A 24,345-nucleotide genomic window follows, 5' to 3' on the forward strand; every position below is an offset into this window, starting at 1 on the left:
GAATAAATTACACAATCTTACAAATTTCACAGTAAACTTTATATAGTTTAATACACTTGTGTTTTCAGTAGAAAGGTAACCCACTTAAGATAGTGCCTTGAATTTTTTTTAACTAGTCTAAAGTAATTCATTATATCATTATCATGGCCATTGTCCTTTGTAAGTAGCTTCTTTTGACCTATGGATTCCATGTACAGTGCTCCAAATACAGCAACATGGCAATGACATTGAAGTGTTAATAGAATAGTCAGATGCTTCAAAATAAAACACCTTTAAATAATTCTATATTTTCATTTAAGGAGAAAATATCAGCATTACCCTTGTGTAAACTCTTCCCTTATCCTGTGTTATGTTATCCATATAACTCACATGTTTGACTTTGTCTCTCACGTGCAAGGGTTACACACAAAAATTCAGACACCACCCAGAATCAACATGTGCGTGCACGTTTTGCTGGTAAATATACCAATTGCATCATTAGTTACAAAAATACAATGGGGGTAAAGTGTCATCATTTCAACTGAACTAAGTTAAGATATAGATCAATGCAAGAGCAAGTTCTCTTCAGTATGGTCACTCATGCCAAATACTTCCCAAGTAGAGATCACTTTGACATAAAAAATTGCACGAAAGGCAACCAATCATTGAAAACCTGGCATCACTAACAAAAGGAACCCATGATGGATCAGGTGGGTGTCAGTTTTCAAGGGTGTGGAAAAGGATGGGAGAGAGAAAAAAATAAATCAAAATATAATAAAAATAAGGTTTATTTTAAAATACTTTGGGATTTTAAAATCATTTTCGGCATAAAGTACCATTTTGGATTTGATTTAAGACTGCTCAGTCAAGTGGTATCTGTCAAGGTGGTATGGTGGAAAAGATAAATACACAAATAAGCCAAAGGGGAAAAGAAAGTGAACTCATGAAAAAGTAATGACCATGAGATATTTCAGATATTCTGCAAAAATAAAAGTCTACTAAAATCCCCAAAGAACATCCCTCCATAAAAATAGAGTATTGCATACATCACATTACACCCTTCAGCAATTACACATTCAATAAATGACTTGTAAGGTTAAGGGACAAAGACGGGCTCAAATAATTTGTCAAATGAGACCTGACAAAGTAACAGTAGTGCGGTTGCTTTCAAAATGTGGGTACCAAAGAACAGCAGCATGTTTAGAACTGCATAATAAAATCTCAGCTAACTATGTCAATGTACACTTTCGGGCATGGGCTTGGCAAAAAAACAAAATTTACTGACAATTTAAAAACATCTGGTAAAGTTCAATACAAGTTATTTTCACATGCACTCAGACTTACGCAGTCCGGCTGCACTCTCTGCATGTGATTTTACATATCCTCAGTTCTAGTTCAAAAGCATCAGGTCGATCTTGTGGATTTGTTGCTAGCATTTCCTTGATTAGCTGTCTCATTCCAGCGCTCATAGACTTCTTCTTCACAGGAATGTTAAGCTCCATCTTGGGATTTAACAACAGTGCTTCACCAAGGGGCACAATCACTGACCCCTGACGTACATAGCCTCCTAATAGTTCTTTCTTTGTCTCTGAATCTATAAAGGTAATCCTTTCCAACATGGCCCAAATGATGACGCCCAGTGCAAAGATGTCTGCTTTAGCTGTGTAATGACCTTCCCAAACTTCAGGTGCCATATAAAAATCTGACCCACAAGCTGTAGAAAGCCAGCACCTGTTAACATTAACCGGTTCCTTTTGATCTGTTCCCAAACCTGAGCACACTTTACTTAGGCCAAAGTCTGCCACTTTTAGAATAGGACCTCCTCCTTCAGCTTCTGATTTGGTTTCAGTGATCAATATATTATCTGGCTTCAGGTCCCGGTGCACAATTTGATTTTTGTGCAAAAAAGCCAAGGCACTGCTGAGCTGCAGCATGAAACTAATGTTGGTCCGACGGTTTGGTTTTCGCGAAAGTAGATATTCATTCATATCTCCACCATCACAGAAATCCATTACAAGCCAGAGGTAGTATGAGCTCCTGGAATCAAAGCTTAGTTCGCCTTTCAGTGACGTCTCCACCAGCTTTAAAAGTAAACAAAAATAGTTTGTCTAAGATAACATGCCCCTATCGCAAAGAATATAAACTTTCAAATAAGTCCCATTTTTGTCCACAATGTAAATTGCTGCAATATTCAAATGTTAAAATTATACTCATCTATTACATGTATTCAATACTAGTTTATATAGTAATATTTTTCTGAAAATGTCACTTAATAATATCACAATTACTTTAAAGTGTAAACCTTAGAATTGCACCCAAACGTAAAAAGCATCATCCTCAATACAAGCCAAATTATCAGTCAATTAATTTTTTACTAAGATAAAGGGAATTGGGATATTGTGGGGTTGATGATGGAAATGTGGCATTGATGCAAAATATCTAAAATGTAATAAAAAGGAACTGCAGATTCTGGATTATACGAAAGATAGACACAAAATGCTAGAGTAACTCAGCAGGTCAGACAGCATCTCCGGAGAAAATGGCAAAATATCCACCATGATTTTATAGATCGGCCTACTCCTGGTTCAATGTAACATGAAACCATAAGATTAACAACATATTTGTTTATAGTATTTAATTGATTAGCCCAGTATTTTAAAACCAGAAGTTGGAAGCTAAAGGAAAATGCAAAAAAAGCTTTATTCTACATCCATGCTTGACCGGCCAAATGATTTGCCAAGACATTGTTATAAGAGCACTTCAGTAATATTTGGTTTCTCATGCAGAGGAATTGCATATGAACATTATGCTGGAGAAACCACAATAGACTTGATGGATTATTTTTAATGTTACTGATAATTTTGAGAAAGCAATTAAGTGGTTCCAGTTAATGCCAGTGACATCTACATCCCATGACGAAAGAAAAACTCTTCTGACAAAATCCAGGTATTGCTAAACAGAGATAATCATAGAAATTTAAGTGAGCATCTGCCATTTAACATGCTATGGTAAATATGGCAAATTTCATTAAAGCACATAAGCTACATCCAATAAATAAATTCCAGAGCCAATCCTCTTTCCATATCTAGATACTAAATCGAGTATCTACATTAAGGAAGATGTATCTTTGAAAGAGATTCACAAGATAATCGTTTAATTAAAGAACTAAACATGAACAATCAGAATATGTTTACAGCATATATTTTGCATCAATTCCCAATTTGCACACCATTATTAAAATACCAGGATTAGCATGCAATATTTTACCTTTAAATAGTGGGAAGATGATGATCCATGAGTCATCTTTTGCAGCACCCCATCTTTTTGCAAAATGCACTCCTCTAGATGGATCACATTAGGATGAATTGTCTTGATGCTGCTTAATGCCCAAAATTCTCGCAAGGCCAGCTCCACATTCTCGGGTGCATGGCACCGAATTTTCTTCACTGCTACCCGTGCTCCAGTCTTTGTCACCACTGCTTCATATACTACACCATAACTGCCACGTCCCAATTCTCGCACCAAGTTGTATTTTGGCTCTCTACTCGCCATGAATAATTTTTTAATAACTAGAAAGAAAAACAAAATCAAGAAATTAAACAGAATGCTGATGAAGTTCAATATTCCTCACAAAAGAACTTGGAGATATGGCCAAGATTTTTGAAATAACTTTTGAAGAGATTCCAATATTTTCATTAAAAGTATTTTTGAGTTATTGTGTTCTTCAGGAAGCAAAATTAATTTGTGTCATTAGTATTGCATAAACATTCAACGAGGAATGAGTTACTGAGCCAGGGGATATTAGTAAATCTTGCAGATCTGTGATAGCTCTGGCATCAAATTATCAATTTAACACTTTTAATACCTACAGTATTTTAACTTACTGTAGATCGATGCCCAGCTAATTAGTGCTGACCAGCTATTTGCAGCGGGACAATAAAAACACAATCAATAGCATACCGCATGCATACAATGACAATTAGCTTTTTTAAACACTTAAAATGTTCAAACTATTTGAATCACAAAATAAGAGATTTAAAAGCAAACAATTTCGAAAATGTCAATTACCCATTAAAACCATGGATTCCAAACCAAGTACATACTTGCCTTTTTGGCAGATCTGTGAACTAATTTTAAATTTTGTTTTATAAATCAAAACTTAAACTCAGTGTTTTACAGTAAGTTGCAGGATACTGCAGTATTTTGCTATCTTACACATGCACACATTACCTTAGTCCAAACAAAACTATAATTAAATAAGGCAAAAGTCATTCAGACCTGAACAATCTTAAACCTGTCCTGTAGCTACCATTGATTCTAAATATGTATTAGATGTGCAATACAAGAAATTAATCTATTTGCCAATTTTTAAAAAAATAAGTATTTTTCAATTAATTACTAAAAATATCATGGACGATAATTTGAACCTTAAAAGATTATGGGATTTTAGACATGGATCACTAAATGTTACAATTCACCTTTATAATTTTTTAGCTGATTGGTATATTCTGTTACTTTGCTATTTCAGACTTCTAACACTGTTTTCTTAAATGTTGTTCAAAATCAGTCACCAGTTGGATATTAAAAGTATATTACTCAAAAAATCAAAACTAACGTGAAGCATGAAAATCAAAAACACACTAACCCCAATATTGAATATGACAGATGAACTCTGTAATATTTTCATGGGACTGCAATAAAGATTTTTGAAGTTTTGTAAACAAAACACCTAAACCTAAATAGGTGAATCAGTTGCAAACAATTAAGCGATCCAATGCCCAATTTTGTTGCGCAATGATTTCATATTAAGTCAAAGTTGTGTTGATCTGTAGATTTCCTGCAGCAAAACACTACTTAATGATTCAGAAAAGCTCTTCTAACATTTAATTGCAACAATCTGCGAATTAGCATATGCATGTGGTAATTATTGCAAATAATGGTAATTTGCATATCACTGGTCATGTGACAATAAAAGACCTTTGAACCTTTGAACTATAAAAGTATATTTTAGGCATAGGACCAATCTAGCCATAATGCACCTGCAAATTTGTACATGCTGTAGTCTTGGATGCTTGACTTCCTCACCCATAGAGCATAATCAGTGAGGATATGCAAGTAAACATTCTCCCCAATAATTCTCAACACTGGTGCTATGCAAGAATGCGTTCTAAGCCCCTTATTATACAACTCATATGCTCTCAACTATGCTGCCAAATTCTGCTCCAACTCTATGTACAAGTTTTCAGTGGGCATCACTGCAATGGGCTGGCTCTCGCATAATGACGGAGTACAAAACGAGATAGAGAGCTTAGTAACATGGTGTCAAGGCAACCTCTCCCTCAATGTCGCAAGATGAAGGAGCCACTTAATGACTTCATGAAGCGAGGTGCTATACACGCTCCAGTCTGCATCAATAGTGCCGAAGTGGAGATGATCAAGAGCTTCAAGTTCCTGCGTGTAAACATCACCAACCATTTGTCGTTAACCAACCACATCGAAACTACTACTGTCAAGAAAGCACACTAATGCCTCTACTTCCCCATTAGACTAAGGAAGTTTGGCATTCCTCCAAAAACTCTTACTAACTTCTACAGATGCACCGTAGAAAGCATCCTATCACAGCTTGGTTTGTTAACAGCTCTCCCTAAGAATACAAGAAATTGCAGAGAATTGCAATTTCTTGCTTCAATTACTGATTATAAGTCACATTTGAAACAAGTTTAGAGGCTGATTCTAGCTGTTATCATTACCTTCTATATTAACCATATACCCTTTGAGTATGGCCTGCAACTTCCCAACTGCCACCAGAAAAACTAGACATTCTAGTTTGTAAAAGGTAAATCTGATTTTGTTGAACACGCCCATATGCAATGTGAATAAGTAAGCTCTGCAGTCTCATCACATCGCATCAGTCATGAATGGTGGTTTTAAAACTTTTAGGAGGCAATGGCTCCAAGGTCATCCCCTTCCTCGATGATGAAAGGGCCCAAAATGCTAAAGGCTGAAGCATTCATAACCATATTCAGCCAATACTATCAAAGAATCCATCTCAGCTTCCTCCTGACATCACCACCATCACAGATGCTAGTCTGTCACTTAAATTCCCGTCAATGTTTAAGAACATCAGATACACCAAAATTTAAGGGACCAGATAACATCTCAGTTTACTAAACTGGCTCTCTAGAACTTACTAAACCCACTTCACTATGGATTTCATCACAACCACATGTCTAAATATGGACCAGAGCCAAATACCACAGGTGAGATAAGACTGAATGCTCTTGACACAAGGTTACATTTGACTGTGTGTGGCATCAAGCAAAATAGACATTACTGGGCATCAAAAAGGAAAACATTGCTGTGGTTGTAAATGTACTTCATACAAAAGGAAAACGTCGTTGTTGGCTTGTCGTCGATGTTACTGCCCTGAGGAACAAGAGACCCCACCTCTCATCAGGTCAGAAATGTGGAAGTTTGTACAATGTTCAATACCATTTGCCAATCTTTTAAAAACTAAGCAATCCTTGTCTGAATGCAACAAAATTGACACAATATGTGACAAGAAACATTCATAGCATTAAAATGCCAGCAATTACCATTTCAAGCAGAGTCTAACCTATATTTGACATTTAATCATTTTACCATCGTTCAATGAAAAACTCACCTGGACTAGCCACTGTGGCTACAAGACCAGGAGCAGGTTGTACATAGACTGGGTGAGATCTACCTTCTGACATCCCAAATCCTTTACACGATACAAATTAGGGATGTGACAGACTACACACCACTTGCCTGAAAGATTAAAGTTCAAATAATCTCAAGCTGTACGATAACATACAGGACAGTCTGTCTGATTCATACCAACTCTGAACATTCATTCCCTGCATCGCTGATGCACACTCGCTGCAAGTCTACCATGCACAAAATACATTGCAGTTACTCCAACAGCACCTCCTAAAGCCACAATGTTTATCACCATAGAGGCACACGGCAACTGCACCATTTGCATGTTCCCTCCCAAAATACAAACCATCCTGTCTTGGAAATATCACCTATCATGGCTTTGACCCAAAGCTAATAAAATACCTCCACCGGAAGGATTGAAACAATTCAAAAGGCGACTTGCTACCACCTTCTCAAGAGCAGTTACAGATGGTTAATAAATGCTAACCTTGCCAATGACATTCGGATCAAAAAAAGAACATTAATAAAACACCCCACCCAAACTACTGGAGTCCCTCTGAAGACAAATAGATTGGGCAATAAATGCAAGTACTCCTGCAACTCCCACATACCACGAATAAATATAATAAAAGATGAATGTTCCTTGAAGATAGACACAAAAAGCTAGAGTAACTCGGCGGGCCAGGCAGCATCTCTGGAGAGAAAGAATGTGTGACGTTTCAGGCCGAGACCCTTCTTCAGTCTTAGCAGCATTACTGAGCTTCATTAATATATTTATTCTATTCTGGCATTTTCTCCACATCTTCAATTTTATAAATTTTAACTAGGATTGTAATTTCCACAGTCAAATTACAATAAATAATCAATCTATTATGAATAACATTAGACATTAATGTTATTAATGAACAGAATGACAGCTAAAATATTTCAGATCTGGCCAATTGTTTTTAATTGATTCCTGTGATCGAAATTCCAATTTAATTCCACTGCAGATTTCCAATTGTTTTTGTTTCATCTACAGTGAATACAGGGCATTGCCACAAGAGATTTATCTGGAGGATCATCCCAATCTATTTATGTAAAAATAAGGATTGCAAAGCTAGACAGTTGAACCATTGGCTTGAGGAATGGGGAGGAGGGATTAAGAGAAAAATAGGTTCACCTCAAATTTTGATATATTATTGACTTGTGTACTTGTTAAATATAAAACTTTACTACCTACAACATACTGTCATTCATGTATTTCAATTAAATCAATGAAATAATTACAGAAACATTTAACATTGTGTATAAACACTACCTTTCAGCATCCACCCAGGTAAAAGTTGCAAAGTGATGGATAACAGGTTTTAGTGCAAATATCAGCACTGCTATAATCCTCCTGACATTGATATCTAGCTTCCTTCACTTAAGTGAAGACGTTAATGCATTGCTACGGCAAAACAGATTTACAAAACCATATGCGGTGCTGTTTATTGTGTGCAGCCATGAGCTGATTTTCAACCGAGTATGACATCACATTATTGTGACCAATAAGCTCGCTCAAATTTAGTAATTTATCTAGCAAGTGGCCGTGGATATTTTTTAAACTAACATACCTATTGAAATATTTCATTAAAAATATTTGGATTCTATCCACTATTAGGTCAAAATATCAAGACCTCCAATCAGATTAGAACAAATGTTAAGGATTTGTGCAAGTTCTTATGCTGCTTGATATATGGGGTTGTTTTTGAGATTATCATTCTTTCATCAGCTCCCGTGACTGCTGATTACCTATATTGCTGGCCAACTGAAAGATTAGATTTGAGGAAGAAGTAAGCCTTCAAAAATCCTATTTCTGTTTTTTAGGCATTTATTTTCCTGAAACCACCAGATGTACTGAAGGCATTTTTAGGATTTAGTAAGTACAACTGACTCCTCATCAGTCTCCAACCTCTATGACTATATATGCAGAAAGCATGTAAACTGCCAGGTTTGACCATTTAATAATGTGTTTTGGCTTTCCAATCATTTTTCTCCTCAGAAAATACATTAAAAAATATCCACCAGCATCTTAGGAATCTGACCACATACATCCTTGATCTAATCTCAAACAGTTACCACAAAATAACTTCAAGACTCTTCTGCAGTGCAAGCACCATAACATCCAGACCTTTAATTCTATGGAAAATTATAAACATATTGCCAGCACCTACTCAAAATTATCCAAGGCAGTGCCCATGGTGAACCCAAGAATATTCTACCAACATTTTACAAATCCACTGCAGAACAGCAGCCAGGTATATAGCAGACAAAATTAGTCTTCAAAATACACGTTTTTGCTCATTGGCGATCAGGAGTGGAGACTGGGAGGAACGTTGGAGATTTAAAACACCAGAAAACAATATATTGGATGTTTATTTTGGGTAGCAGATCATACAACAGGTGAGATAACCAGGCTCATTTACACCCAAATGATTCCAAATCCAGACAGTGCCCAATCTGGATATCACTGCCAAGGCCAGCATATATTGCTCATCGGCAAATTCCTTCAAAATGTTGACCGTGAATTGCTGCCATTGTTCTGTAAAGGTTCCTCTACATAATATTTGGATTGGGAGCTCCAGGATTTAGATCCAGCCACCTCCCTCCACATGACATCTGCCAATCAATCTCTCCTCACCTGAATCTGCCTATCACATGCCAGTTCCTGTCCCACCCCTTCCTCTCACTTCACCCTACTATCTCCCTCTACTCCATCAGTCCAAAGAAGGGTCCTGGTCCAAAAGGTCACCTGTCCATTTCCCCTCACAGATGCTGCCTGACCCGCTGAGTTCCCCCAGCATTTTGTTCAAGATTCCAGCATCTGTGATCTCTTGCACTCCATAAGCTTGTACACCTTTGTCAAATGTCCCCAAAACTTCCTTTACTCCATGCAGATCAACCATAACTTCACATTCATGCTTAGAAGTATTCTTGAAGCTTCTGCTGCATGCTCAGTGGCCTTCACATCCTGGTGGATGACCAATAGTGTACACACCTTCGCTTTGATCCATTCAGAACTCTTAAAAGGTTAGGCATAACTCCTCTGCTTTTGCACTTATCATTTAACATTTGTAGCATGCAAACAGGTTATCAACACTTCAAGCCTATACCAGCTCTGCAAGAGCAATACATCTAGTTCTATTTCCCTGAAAACTATTTCCTTCCAGGTACTTACCCAACTCTGTTTTAAATGCTGCAGCTGAATTTGTATCCACATGGCAAAAAAATGTATTTAAAACTTCTGGTTCTTTTATCATTGATTATTCTAACTCCTCTGGTCCTTTGCCCTTTTGACTCTTCCATCAATAGGTCCATCCCATCTTACCTTTGACAACTTTGAATTCCCCTCAATCTCCATGCATTGAAATCCCTCACTCCTGGAGTTATTCTGGTTAATCAATTCTGCACTCTTTATACCCAGAACTACACAAAATGCTCACTAACTCTTCACAAAATTGGGGGGCTCATATTCTTTACTATGTTCTCTATACGTGCAGGCACTTCCAAAGATTGTTGTTCCTGTTCCACACAATTCAGAATTGCATCACTAAGTATATTTTGCCTTTCCTTACCCCTATTATCTAAATGTATCAGCTCTAATATCTTTATTAATTTCCATCTGCACATTCTAGTAGATTAATAACATCCTACCATCCTCGATTTGTCACATCCACTGAAGTGGAATTTTGAATATTGGAATAAAGTTTCAAAATCTTTCAAAGTTATTCAAAATATAAACAGAAGGTAGGTAAAGGGTGGCGACAATGAGAGACAAATGTACAGATTGATATTTGGTGGTAGAAACACTAAATATTTGGAGATTTTTTTAATTAAGAAAGAAAATCCTGCCAATGACAGTAAGAAGAAAGCTGAACTAACTGGATAGATAAAAAAATATGTTTGCCAAGGAGAAAAGGCAATCAATATTTAAAAGTATTGATGTAATGTATTCTTGGATGTGAGAGAAACAGGGAACAAAAATTACAGTGGTACTTGTCATAAACTTGGTACTAGGATACGATCATTGCAATTAGACTTTGCTCTGAAAAAGGAAGCTCAGTTACTCTACACCCCTTATCTGGGAAACTGCTAAAAATGATAACCGACGACAAAAATGAAAGAACACTTGGATTTGGGGATTACTAGATCAGGACAGTCAGCGCTCATTTGATAAACAGTGCTTCGCTCATTTGATCGTTGATTGACATAATAGTCAATGTTGATTAGAGCAATGTGGAACATCTACATCAGCAAAATTCACTTCCATTAAACTAAAGAGCAATGGCAACATGGGTCATTAGAGACAGGAAACAGTAATGATTATCAGGCATTTCTAAGACTGGAGTGAGGCTCTCCACCAATACCAGAACCACTACCTTTGTGATCAATATTGATGACAAGGAAGTAAAAAGGCAGTTAAAAAGTTTAAAACTGACAAGCAGGTTTTTTAGTTTTTAGTTTTAGAGATAGAGTGGAAACAGGCCCTTCGGCCCACCGGGTCCACGCAGACCAGCGAGCCCTGCATATTATCCCCGCATATTATCACTATCTTACACACAGGTGGAGAAATCAGTGAGGAAAATAATGGTAAGACCTCGAGCACAAATTGCAAGACATAGATCATGTGACAGAAAAAAGTAAAATTAAACGTTTTCACATAAAGATCCAGTTCAACATTTCAATTATTTAGTGTTTTATTGTCATATGTCCCAAAATGGAACAATTAAATTAAAAATAATTTATTTAAACTAAATGGTTATTTTCCAAAGAGTGTACGGAAATATTTTTGCATAAATCTTTGAAGATGGCAGGATAAACTAGGAAACAAATCACATAAGAAAACTAGGTAGGATCCTGCAATTTGATAAGTATGGTTCAAAAACAAAGAAATTAAATTGAATTTTTATGTGATATTTGTTCAGCCACAAATGCAACCTTACATCCAATTTTACATCTCACATTACGGGAAGGTTACAAATAATTTTGAGATATTGCAGAAAAGAGTTAAGGCACAGAGAAAGACTGGAGATTGTTCCCTTCTCAAAAAAGGTTGAGTGAACAGTTTTGTTACAATTTAGATAAACAAGAGAGTGCAAAATTCATTTGAAGGCAGAACATTAAAAATATAATTATCGCTAAATATTCTTCAATGGGGCATAACAATTTATTGTTCAACCTTTATTGTGTTCGAACCGTGGAGGTAGTTAAGAATTGCCCAAATTAGTGGGGGTGAAGTTATGGCGAATCTGTTAAATTTACGTCGACCTGCTGGAATAAAAAAAACATGCAATTAAAGTACTAGCTTTTAATTCCAGATTTATTTAATTATTTGAATTTAAATTTTCCAGCTGCTGGAAAATTCCATGAAAAATAGTAGGACAGCAAGGAAAGAGACTAACTGCATTGCCCTTACAAAAAGCTCAGTTTTAGTGTATTGCACAACTTCCTTTTTGCTTAAAATTATATGACTTTATATTTTTGAGTAATGAACAAACCATGGGAGACGTGACCTCCAAAAATATATTTAAACATCGCTTATATGTGATGAGGATTTTATAGTAAAGCCAGGATTATTGCCCATATGGTGGTGGTACTGCACTCTTATGAAGGTGTGACCACTTCAGCACTGTTAGATATGAAATTCCAGGACTTTGAGCTTGTGACAATAAGGGGATGTCAGTTTATTTCCTAATCAAGGTGGCTTGTGATAAGAGGGGAACATTGAGATCTTCTGCCCATGCACTTATTCTTTCTTTCTTAAATTGAGACAATGCTATCAAAACAACCTTGGTAAATTACTGCACAACGTCTTGTCGATGGTACACATTGGAGACACAATGCATGACCAGTAGAACTGCAGTAGACCATTGAATTAACAATCCAAAGGGCTGCACTATCATGGGAATTTAACCAGTTAATTAACCATATCTGGATCTTAGGAATAATGACGATAACGTTATCGGTACCATTAAAACCAAAAGGTCACATAGTTTACCGATAACTTTTAAGGGTGCAACTATACTTTTAATGCACCAGACCTACATTACTCCATGCCTACCAGCAATGCATCCAACTCTTAACTAAATACTGAAATGGCTCGGTATATCACACAACTGTACAAACCACTAGAAGGGATATAATACATAATTGTAACCACAAACATATGGGTTCCAATTAATACCCCTGCTCAATGTACCCTCATTGAAGTAAAATATCAAAACCTAACGAATGGAGTTTAGCTGCCCAAGGTACTACATTTCAGGGATCAGATGGTACTTGAAAAATATGAATTTTGTAAATGCTATTTTAGCTTTGAGATCCTCTGTGTAGATCAGCCTTTCATAACTTTAAGTGTTTCTTCTTCATATAATTTTCTAGTGATTTCCCACTTAGTTGCACAAACACGACTCATTTATAATCAAAGCCCCATCTTATATTCATTCACCCAAAACCCGTGGGAAGAAAGAAATTGTTGGACTATATCCATGTTTTTATTTTTAATTATAGTTTTTATTTAAGAATATGTGGAATAATTTCAAGCAAAGTAACTGAGGATATTAAATAATGCATGATATCCATAGTTCATGCTATACTTCAGCCCAGTTTGTCAACATAATTATGCATTATAATATAATTCACTTTAATGAATCAAATTATAATTCTGTCTTCATAACGCTCTTAAGGAATATCACAGATTCCACAAGAAGCTATTAAATACAGAATATTAACCAGCTTCGTTTCTAAAAATACAATTCCAAATTTAGAATGTTAAAAGTCTACTTTATGTAAAACCTGAGCAAACTCAAACTGACGCTTCCAAACATCTCCAAAGCCCGGTAGCTGGGAATCAACCCCCCCCCCTCTGGCACTGGATTTTCGATTTTCTAACCCACTGACTTTGGTGCTGGCTCAAATTTTTCTGTTTCTATGTTTTGTTTCCTTCTAATCAGTGACAATAGGTGACAACACCTCCACGACAATAACTCTCAATTGTCCTGCAAGGATGCATTCTCGTTCCCTTGTTATACCGCCTTTACTCTCACGTCTGTACGGCCAAATCCGGCTCAAAATTCCAACGACATTTGCAGACGACACCACTGTGGTGGGCCAAATAACAAATAAGAAGATGGAGTACAGCACATAAAAAGTTTGACAAGACAATATCCACTCCCACAATGTTATTGACTTCAGGAAGCATGGTGGAGTACATGCCCCAATCAGCATCAATGGTGCAGATGTGGAAATGGTTGAGCTTCAAGTATCTTGGCGTTAATATTACCTACTCCATCTACCCTTCACACTGCCTCAGAAAAGCAGCCAACATAATCAAAGACTTGAAAGGACATAAAGTGATGGAGTAACTTAGCAGGTCAGGCAGCGTCGCTTGAGAGCATGAATCGGTGATGTCTCGGGTCAACCCAACCCTAACCCAGGTGACCCACCCTAGTCATTCATTCTTCACCCTGATCCTGTCTGTCAGAAGGTACAAAAGCTTGAAATAACTTTATTACAGTTTTTGCATAATAGGTGTCAGGAATGCGTTACTGGCTGATGGGTGAAGGGTCTTAGTCGGGGATGTGGGTTGGAGAAGGTCAAATGAACCAATGGGGTTCCAGGGAAGGTCATGGTGGCTCTTGGAGTTTGGGGATGGTTCAGGGAGCGTTAAATCAGCCAGTCGGGTTCACAGGACAGATGTGCTGGGTCGTCAGGGCTGGAGCAGGAAGGGTTAAGCCAGTCAATAGGATTGGGGGGGGGGGGTTATGCCAGTCAATAGGACAGGGAGTGGGGAGGGGAGGCGATCAATTGGATTCAGTGGTTGGGGTATGCCGGTCAATGGGACTCTGGGGTGGGGGTGTGCTGGTTAATTGGATTCATTGGTGGGGGTCAGTCAATGGGATTTAGGGGGTCAGTAAGCTAGTCAATGGGATTCAGGAGCTATGCCGATCAATGGGACTGGGTGGGTGGGTGGGTGGGGGAAAGAGTAAACTGGTCAATAGGATTCGGGGAGGTGGGTATGTCAAGCCAGACAACGGGTCTGAGAGTAGGGGTAGTGTATGAATATTGATTTCTCTCACTTCAGGTAACCCCGGCATTCCCGCTCTCTCTCTCTCTCTATCCCTCCCCCACCCAAGTCGCACCAGCTTCTCATTTTCACGATACAAACAGCTAACAATGGCTTGTTTCCTTTATCATCGTTACTTTTATGCATATCTTTCATTCATTCTTCTTTACCTCTCCACATCACCGTCTATATCTCTTGTTTCCCTTATCCCTAACCAGTCTGAAGGAGGGTCTCGACCCGAAACCTCACCCATTGCATTGCTCCTCTCCAGCGATGCTGCCTGTCGCGCTGAATGAGTTACACCAGCTTTTTTTGTGTCTATCTTGGGGGCAGTGCAGTGACAAGCTTGTCAATGGATGAGGTTCTGGCAGGAACAACAAATGCTTGCAGAAACCGGGAAACAAAAGGTAGGGAAATGCCACCTTCAGGCTCCCCGTGGAAGGAGTAGGGAAGGCCTGCCCTCCCACCACCGCCCCCTTTTCCCTCACATTGCACCTCCTCTCCTTTAATGCAGCGTTCTAATAATCCGCCTGCAAGTGACGGGAGCTAAGTGGAGCCCACCTTGGGCCCGGCTGGGGAATGGGAATGAAGGCGACCAACAATGACAGAGCGGGCAGGGATGCGCAGGCCGCAGCATCGCCTCTCCCCCCCTCCCCCTCCCGCTCCGGCAGCTCGGCCTGCCGGTGGGTGGCTAAATTATTCGCATCACCATCATCATCTTTATTTGTCCGAATTGTGCGTGTTGCATTGTGCTCGCTCTCTCCCTGTCTATCTGTCTGTACCTCAGCCTGTTGGTGTTGGTGGGTGCTCGCTGCTGTCCCGCCGCCATTGCCTCCCCCTCTCCGGTTCCCGCCAGCCGCCAGTGCGCGAGCGCCAGCTTCAAATAACTGCCGCTCACGCACGCGCTCACACCCCTCCGCCCCGCCCCCCCTGTGCTGGGCTCCACCCCCTCTCCCCTTCCTCCCGCCCCCCACTGTGCTGGGCTCCGCCCCCCACTGTGCTGGGCTCCACCCCCCTCACCTGTCTCCCGTCCCCTCTGTGCTGGGCTCCGTCCACCCCCTGTGCTGGGTTCCGACCCCCTGTGCTGAGCTATGTTGTGAATAAATCGATTTGTACCAGCATCTGCAGTTATTTTCTTATACCCCTATACTGGGCTCCGCCCCACCTGTGCTGGGCTCCACCCTCCCTGAGCTGGGCTCCACCCCCCCTCCCCTTCCTCCCGCCCCCCCCCCCCCTGTGCTGGGCTCCACCCCCCCCCCTCCCCTTCCTCCCGCCCCCCTGTGCTGGCCTCCAGCCCCGCCCCTCTCCACACGGGCTGCCGTATAAACTCCGCCCCCTAGCGCCGCAGCCACGCCCCTTTGTCAATCATAGCCCAGCTCCACCCATCTACCTTGGGTTTCCCGCATAAATCCCGCCCCCAGGTGTATGGAAACCCCGCCCCCAGGTGTATGGAAACCCCGCCCCCAGGTGTATGGAAACCCCGCCCCCAGGTGTATGGAAACCCCGCCCCCAGGTGTATGGAAACCCCGCCCCCCTCCTCCCCTGGCCTCAGCTCGAGAGCGAATTTAAATCGCTTGCGCCAACCGTCCATGGTGGACCGACGGACGGACCAGGACGTAGAGATGGGAAGGAGAAAGGCAGAGAGAGAGAGAGAGAGAGAGAGTGAGTCATTAAAATGAGTGTGGGATTCGCAATTTATTCGCTGCATAATCAGTTAACAAATCAGTTAACAAAAAAACACACACAGAGAGAAAGATGGACATAAAATGCTGGAGCAACTCAGCGGGTCAGGCAGCATCTCTCTGGAGGAAAGGTTGCAGGTCAAAACCCACACAGATTTGGCAGCTGTCATCCCCAAACTCAAGTGTTTTAAAGGGGAAAAGTTGCCATTCCTAAAGCCAGATGATGTGACACCCACAGATACACAAGGCTGGTTCACAAGACAAAGGCACAAAGTGCTGGAGTAACTCAGGCAGCATCTCCAGAGGACATGGATAAATGGTGTTTCTATTCACGACCCTTCTTCGGGAGCTGTAACCGGAAGAGTTATCAACAGGAGATGAGGAAGAACCTTTTTCAGTCAGAGAGTGGTGAAGGTGTGGAATTCTCTGCCTCAGAAGGCAGTGGAGGCCAGTTCGTTGGATGCTTTCAAGAGAGAGCTGGATAGAGCTCTTAAGGATAGCGGAGTCAGGGGGTATGGGGAGAAGGCAGGAATGGGGTACTGATTGAGAGTTGTCAGCCATGATCGCATTGAATGGCGGTGCTGGCTCGAAGGGCTGAATGGCCTCCTGCACCTATTGTTTATTGTCTAGGAGTATCCACCCTTTGGAAGAAGGATTTGGTGCGGAAAGTCATGCAGTGCTGGCATGAGGAAAGAGATGAGCTCCAAAATGTTTTGAGTCCTTGGACTGGTCCACCATCAAAGGCTCGATGACCAAAAAAACTGAGTATGCCGCTACCATCACAGAGTTCACTAGTAATTGTGAAGAGGACTGTGTGCCAAATAAAGAAATCCAAATGCTTCCTAATCAGAACCACGCCTGAAACATGAGGTCTTCTCACGTGAGATGACCATGTCTGAGATATTCAAGTGGGGCGATCCCAGCCTGTACAGGAAATCAGGGTACAATTTTCACTAAGCCATCATGGGTGGCAAGAGCCCATACCAGTCAAAGCTATTCACGGCTAATCACAGACATCCATCCATGGTGGCAAGACTTACATGCCACAAGCGGCCTCAAAGTAAAGTCAGACAGAATCATTGACAAAGCATCCCTCCCCGAAAAACTCAACACATTCTATGCTCGTTTTGAACAGAAGTGTAGGAAAATAATTGCAGATGCTGGTACAAATCAAAGGTATCACAAAATGCTGGAGTAACTCAGCAGGTCAGGCAGCATCTAGGAGAGAAGGAATGGGTGACGTTTCGGGTCGAGACCCTCAGTCTGAAGAAGGGTCTCGACCCGAAACGTCACCCGTTTTGAATAGGAGGTCACCTATCCAGGCAACATTGCTGCTACTGTACCCATAATCACCGTTGCAGACTTCATATTGGCCTTCCTGAGCGTTAACCTGTGAAGATGACCAGCCTGGATGGAGTACCCAGCGGTATCCTCTGAACCTGCATGGCCCAGTTAGCAGGAGTATTTGTGGATATCGTTGACCTTTCACTACTCCAATTTCACTCTCCCACATGCTTTAAGACGACCACTGTTAACTTGGTAAACATAGAAAATAGGTGCAGGAGTAGGCCATTCGGCCCTTCGAGCCTGCACCGCCATTCAATATGATCATGGCTGATCATCCAGCTCAGTAGCCTGTACCTGCCTTCTCTCCATACCCCCTGATCCCTTTAGCAAAAAGGGCCACATCTAACTCCCTCTTAAATATAGCCAATGAACTGGCCTCAACTACTTTCTGTGGCAGAGAATTCCACAGACTCACCACTCTCTGTGTGAAGAAATGTTTTCTCATCTCGGTCCTAAAAGATTTCCCCCTTATCCTTAAGCTGTGACCCCTGGTTCTGGACTCCCCCAACATTGGGAACAATCTTCCCGCATCTAGCCTCTCCAACCCCTTAAGAATTTTATATGTTTCTATAAGATCCCCCCTCAGTCTTCTAAATTCCAGCGAGTACAAGCCCAGTCTATCCAGTCTTTCCTCATATGAAAGTCCCGCCATCCCAGGGATCAATCTGGTGAACCTTCTCTGTACTCCCTCTAAGGCAAGAACATCTTTCCTCAGGTTAGGAGACCCAAAACTGCACACAATACAATAACTTGGTGCCAAAGTTAAACAGGATTTTGTACCTTATTGACCACTGTCCTTTGGCTCTTTACATCCACCATCAAGAAATTCTTTGAGATGCTGATCAGAGGCACATCAACTCTAGACTCCCAAACAGCCTTCATCCACTGTAGTTTACCTATCGCCATAACATAGACTCCTATTAATTGAACATAGCTCTACATTGAACACCATAACTCCATCCAAACTCATCTCCAATCTCCTGGACCAAGCACGCAGCAACTCACTCTGTATCCTTGATTTCTTGACCCTTAGACCGCAAGGCCACTGTCTCAAGGCCCCTTACTTTGCTCCCTAGACACTAACAACCGTGCAGCCAAATTCTGCTCCTACTCCGCTTACAAGTTTGCAGAGGACACTACCTTAATGGATTTGATCTCAAACAATTTGCAAGACCGAGTACTGGTGTCAAGACAACAAACCGAGCAGGTCATCCACTTCAGGAAGCAGGTGGAGTATACACTGCTGAAATTAAGTAAGGATAGTCAAGAACTTAAAATATCTAGGTATAATGGCAACAACAATTTGTCCTGATCCAACCATATTGACAATACAGTCAAGAAAACACACCAACACCTCACCTTCTTCAGAAGGCTAAAATAAATTCTGCACTGATTCTTACCAAATTCTATAGATGCACCCATAGAAAGCATTCTATTCAGTTGCATCACAGCTTGGCATGGCGACTGTTCTGCATAAGACTGCAAGAAATTGCACAGCGCTGTGAACACAGCCCATTTCCTCACATAAAGCAGCTTCCCCTGCCCCCTCCTGCAACTATATTCATACTTCTTGTCAAACTTTCCTATTGTTATCCTCTCAGATGCATGCAAAAGATTCCATGCGACTATCTTGAAGATCACAAACCCCCTGCTGGACCCTCTGCAGTTTGCACACCGGACCAGTAGATCGGTGGATGACGCAGTCAACCTAGGCCTGCACTTCATCCTCCAGCACCTAGACCGCCAGGGGACCTATGCAAGGATTTTGTTTGTGGACTTTAGCTCTGCATTTAACACCTTTGTGCCAGAGCTACTACACGCCAAACTCTCTCAGCTGACTGTGCCTGAATCCCTCTGTCAGTGAATCATCAACCTCCTGACAGACAGGAAGCAGCATGTGAGGCTGGGAAAGCACATCTCGGACCCGCAGACTCAGCATAGGAGCTCCGCAAGGCTGCGTACTCTACCCTCTCTTTTATTCTGCCTACACAAACGACTGCACCTCCACAGACTCCTCTGTCAAGTTTCTCAAGTTTGCGGATGACACAACCCTGCTTGGATTGATCCAGGATGGGGAGGAATCTGCCTACAGACAGGAAGTGACACAGCTGGCATCCTGGTGCCTTCGTAACAACCTGGAGCTCAATGTTCTTAAGACAGTGGAATTGATAGTAGACTTTAGGAAGAGCTCCCTCTCCCCTCCCCCCACTCACCATCAACAACACCACAGTCACATCTGTGGAGTCATTTAAATTCCTTGGAACCATCATCTCCAGGGACCTTAAATGGGGGGCCACCATCGACTCCACAGTCAAAAAGGCCCAACAGAGGATGTACTTCCTGTAGCAGCTGAGGAAACACAATCTGCCACAGGCAATGATGGTCCAATTCTATACTGCCGTCTTAGAATCTATACTCGCCTCCATCATGGTCTGGTTTGGCTCAGCCACCAAGCACAATATCCGGAGGCTTCAACAAAACGTTCGATCAGCTGAGAAGGTTGTTGGCTGCAACCTTCCCCCCCATTGACGAATTGTACACTGCAAGGATCAGGGAGCGAGCAGGTAAGATCATCTCCGACCCTCTCACCCTGAGCACAAACTCTTCGAAGCATTTCCCTCTGGAAGGCGACTCTGGACTGTCAAAGCCGCCACATCCAGACATAAAAACAGCTTTTTCCGCGTATAATAGCTCTACTCAATAACCAAAGGTCTGTAGCCTCTTTTTGCTCTGGTTTATTTCATTCACATGTTTAAACTATAATGTTTTATTCTTAATGTTTTATGCTTTATTCTTAATTGTTTACTGTATGTTTGTGTTGTTACTTGTGAGCGGAGCACCAAGGCACATTCCTTGTATGTGTACATACTTGGCCAATAAACTTATTCAAGAAATACCTGATCCATATCTTTTAAAAATAATATTCACCTTTCAAATTTAGATGCAGTTTAGTTTATCATCTTGTACACTAGGATACAATGCAATTCCTTGTTTGCATGAAACTCATAGAATACACATTTTAGTATACATGATAATGATAGATACATTACAAATGAATGCACAATGAAAAATTGTGCAAAGATTGTAGTGTAAAAAAATACTAAAGTGCAAAAATCACCTCCATCAAAAAAAATTCACAATGGAGCTTGACCATGGCCAATGTTTAGCAGTAGAAACAAGGAATTTTAGGTGCTGGCAAAAGAAGAGACAGAGTGCTGGGGTAGCTCAGCGGGTTCAGGCACTATCTCAAGAGAGCATGAATAGGTGACAGACTGAAGAATGGTCCCCAGCACTCTATATTTTCCAATGATTAGCAATGTTAATAGTCATCAAGTTTTACAGCTGAGAAACTGATTTTTTGATTCACCACTTCCCTGCTGACCTTTTTGCCTATCCACGTTAATCCCATTTGCCCAGATTAGGACTATCCTTCTATGATTCGTTTATTCAAATATATGTCCTAATACCTCTTAAATATGGTAATTGAATCTGATTACACCATCTCCTCTGCCAGCATGCTCCAGACATCAACATTCCTCTCCAAAATAGAATCCCATCCCCCCAAGATCCCCTTAAATCTACTTATCTTAAAACTCTGAGCTCTTGATTTTGAAATCCCCACGATACCAAAAATATTTTACTATCTCCCCTATCTGTACCTCTTTTCGTCTCATATACTTTTAACTGGTCACCCTTCAGCTTCCTTCGCTCCAGTGAAAGCAAGCCTGTGAAAACAATGCTTTTGAGAAAAGTGACGACACTCAAAAACACTTTTGTGTAAAGCAGCTTGGTATGTTTTGCAAGTTCTTTATCATCAACAACTAATTTCATATGCATGTTAAAATTGTGAAGAATGTTAAGATGCACTTGTGTTTGAGTGCTGGAAAATACAATGAGTGATGTGTTGGTGAGATTTGGGGTAAGTTATTGTTGTGACAGTTTGGTGACTTAATTGCTAAACTGGTAGCAAGAGTTCTTCATCATCGACCCAGAGATGAAAGTTTGAAACACAACCTCAGCTCGGGGGGATTTATATTCAAATAATTATATAAATCTACAATTTAAAAAAGGCTAGTCTTAGTCATCGTTTATTAATGTCCCTTATGGAAGATAATTGGCTGTTCTTAGGTAGACACAAATGCTGGAGTAACTCAGCAGGACAGGCAGCATCTCTGGAGAGAAGGAATGGGTGACGTTTTGGGTCGCGATCCTTCTTCAGACTGATTGGCTGTTCTTATCCAGTTTACCCACATGTAACACCAAAGTTATTTTTCTCTTAACTGCCTGCTCAGATTAGGGGCCAAGAAAATAAATGCTGGCATTGCCAGTGACATTCACATGCTGCGTATCAGTAGGTATAAAAAATCTCCCAGTATAATCCTGAGAGTATGCTGCAACATTAGTGTTAGTATCTTTCAGATGAGATGTTAAAACCAGGGTCTCTCAGGTGGGTAAACAATCCAGCTAGTCCACTAATATCTTTCAGAGAAGAAAATCTGCTATCCTTATTAGGTTATTGTATGCAACTCCAGTCCTACCAATGTGTTTAGCTCTAAACTGGCACTTCAGTTCATAGACAATTATGAATCAATAATACACATTGACAACAGTATCCACAACCAAATCAACAAATAAAAGCAAAAAAGAGTCTTTGCTGACAATTTGTGCCTTGACTCAAGATTTACAGTGTAGCTATTTCACGCACCTTATTATTTTACAAACTGCAACGAAAATCAAAACTAGCACCAAAAGGTTGAATTGTGTCAGATCCCTCTGGTGACAAACAGTACAGATGCTCCCCTCCTTACGATGCTTCGACTTACAATATTTCGACTTTGCGATGGTGCAAACTTCTGTGACCTGCAGCTCGCTTCCGGCCACGTGATCACGTTTCTTCAATGCATTTAGACTTACGATATTTTCAGTTTCCGATGAGTTTTTTGGAACAGAATCCAATCGTAACCTGAGGAGCACCTGCACCTGAGGAATTTGAATTTATTATAACAAAAATAAACCTCAAGTGGCTTTTGGACAATATCTAAACCTTCTCGATTGATCTTGTGTTGGTGAATCCTTGTGTTGGTGCTTCAAAGACCGATTTTATAAAATAGAGAGGAGAAACTTACTGTCTGGCAGCGTACGAAGTTAAGAGCCAATAGTGTTGTGTAGAAAATCAGAACAATTTTGATATCCTGCACCCTTGATGTTGTTTGTATGAGCAAGACACTAATGAAATAAAAAGCATTCCTTTACAACTGTGACAGCATAGTGACAATGTAACATCACAAAGCAGCATCAACTGATCTTCGAGAATGTTAGAAATTACAAAATCAACATTCAGTTTGTAAGCTATTCCCATTTCCAGAATATCACATGTAAAATGCCAATGTGTTCATAACACTGAATAGTGAAAGTGTGGGAAAGTGCAAGGTCATTCAGCCTATTAAAACTGTTCCAACATTCGACTGGATTACTGCTAATCTGCATCTTAACTGTTTTTCTCCAAAGTTCCATAACGCTTCAAGAACAAAGAGTGTTTATGTGTTCACATGCTACATCTTTACAGACAAAAACTAAATATACAATAAATTATCAGTTACTCTACACAAATGATGGTGCAAACACCAAAGTACATTGTAGTGCAAAAATATGTAGAACAGCCATTGTAGTGAAAAGTACCGAGTGGTTTGATGCTGAGGCAGACTTGTGGTTGGAGTTGGGAAGGGTAGTTTAAGAACCTGATGGTTGATAGATGGAAACAGTTCTGCAAGGTTCTCCTGTATGTTCTTCCTGATAGGAGCAACAAGATGAGAGCATGGCCAGGATGAGATAGGTCTTTGATGATATTAGATACAAAATGCTGGAGTAACTCAGCAGACAAGCAGCATCTCTGGAGAGAAGGAATGGGTGACGTTTTGGGTCGAGGCCCTTCTTCAGACCTATCTTCTGCATATACTGTTACTCCTTTCACCACTTTGTGCAGCCTCTTTCATTCCTGAATGTTCACATTTCTGAACTAGGTTGGGATGCAACCTGTCAGTAAGGTTTCCATGGCAGAGTTGTAGAAGTTCAATAAAGTATTCATCAACTCTTAAAAAGAACAACTTGTATTGGCATCTCACAATGTGTTCTGGTAATAACAGTCCAAGATCACATCCTCTACTAATACAGTCAAAATGTAGAAACAAGGAACTGCCGATGCTGGTTTGCCAAGCTGGAGTAACTCAGTGGGTCAGGCAGCATCCCTGGAGAACATGGATAAGTGACGTTTCGGGTTGGGACCTTTCTTCAGACTTAGTCATTCAAAGAAAAACTAAGAGCACACTGCAGGGTTGAGGAATGAGACTCCAATTAAAGGGTCTACACTAGCACATCAATATCTTGCACACAATATTTGCCAGTCTAATTTTGCAATAGTCAGTACTGTGGCAAATGATCCGCTGATGAATCCTTCCTTGATCTGTAGGTGATGACTGGCCCCTTAATGAGCTTGGACCACTTAAAGATGTACAGACCCACTTGTGGCACAGGGAACAATTGGGACAGGCAATTACATGGTGGATC

The 24,345-nt window shown here is 40.6% G+C and overlaps 1 protein-coding gene across 5 annotated transcripts; it reads right to left on the minus strand.

Moving 5' to 3' along the window:
• Positions 1 to 22,981, minus strand: pdik1l (PDLIM1 interacting kinase 1 like). Of its 5 annotated transcripts, none has more exons than XM_078422847.1 (3): positions 22,908 to 22,981; positions 3,247 to 3,548; positions 1 to 2,060 (listed from the first exon to the last, which is right to left on the minus strand). In XM_078422847.1, exons 2-3 carry the CDS (start codon positions 3,529 to 3,531, stop codon positions 1,320 to 1,322), a joined length of 1,026 nt encoding a protein of 341 aa, XP_078278973.1. In that variant the 5' UTR covers positions 3,532 to 3,548; positions 22,908 to 22,981; the 3' UTR covers positions 1 to 1,319. The 5 variants fall into 5 exon arrangements, with proteins under 5 accessions (XP_078278973.1, XP_078278972.1, XP_078278971.1 ...); XM_078422846.1 differs by lacking the exon at positions 22,908 to 22,981 and adding an exon at positions 15,535 to 15,642; XM_078422845.1 differs by lacking the exon at positions 22,908 to 22,981 and adding an exon at positions 15,002 to 15,115.
• Between the last annotated feature and the right edge of the window lie 1,364 nt (positions 22,982 to 24,345).

The sequence above is a fragment of the Rhinoraja longicauda genome, chromosome 27 (assembly GCF_053455715.1).
Source record: "Rhinoraja longicauda isolate Sanriku21f chromosome 27, sRhiLon1.1, whole genome shotgun sequence".
In the NCBI taxonomy this organism is placed as follows: Eukaryota; Metazoa; Chordata; class Chondrichthyes; order Rajiformes; family Arhynchobatidae; genus Rhinoraja; species Rhinoraja longicauda.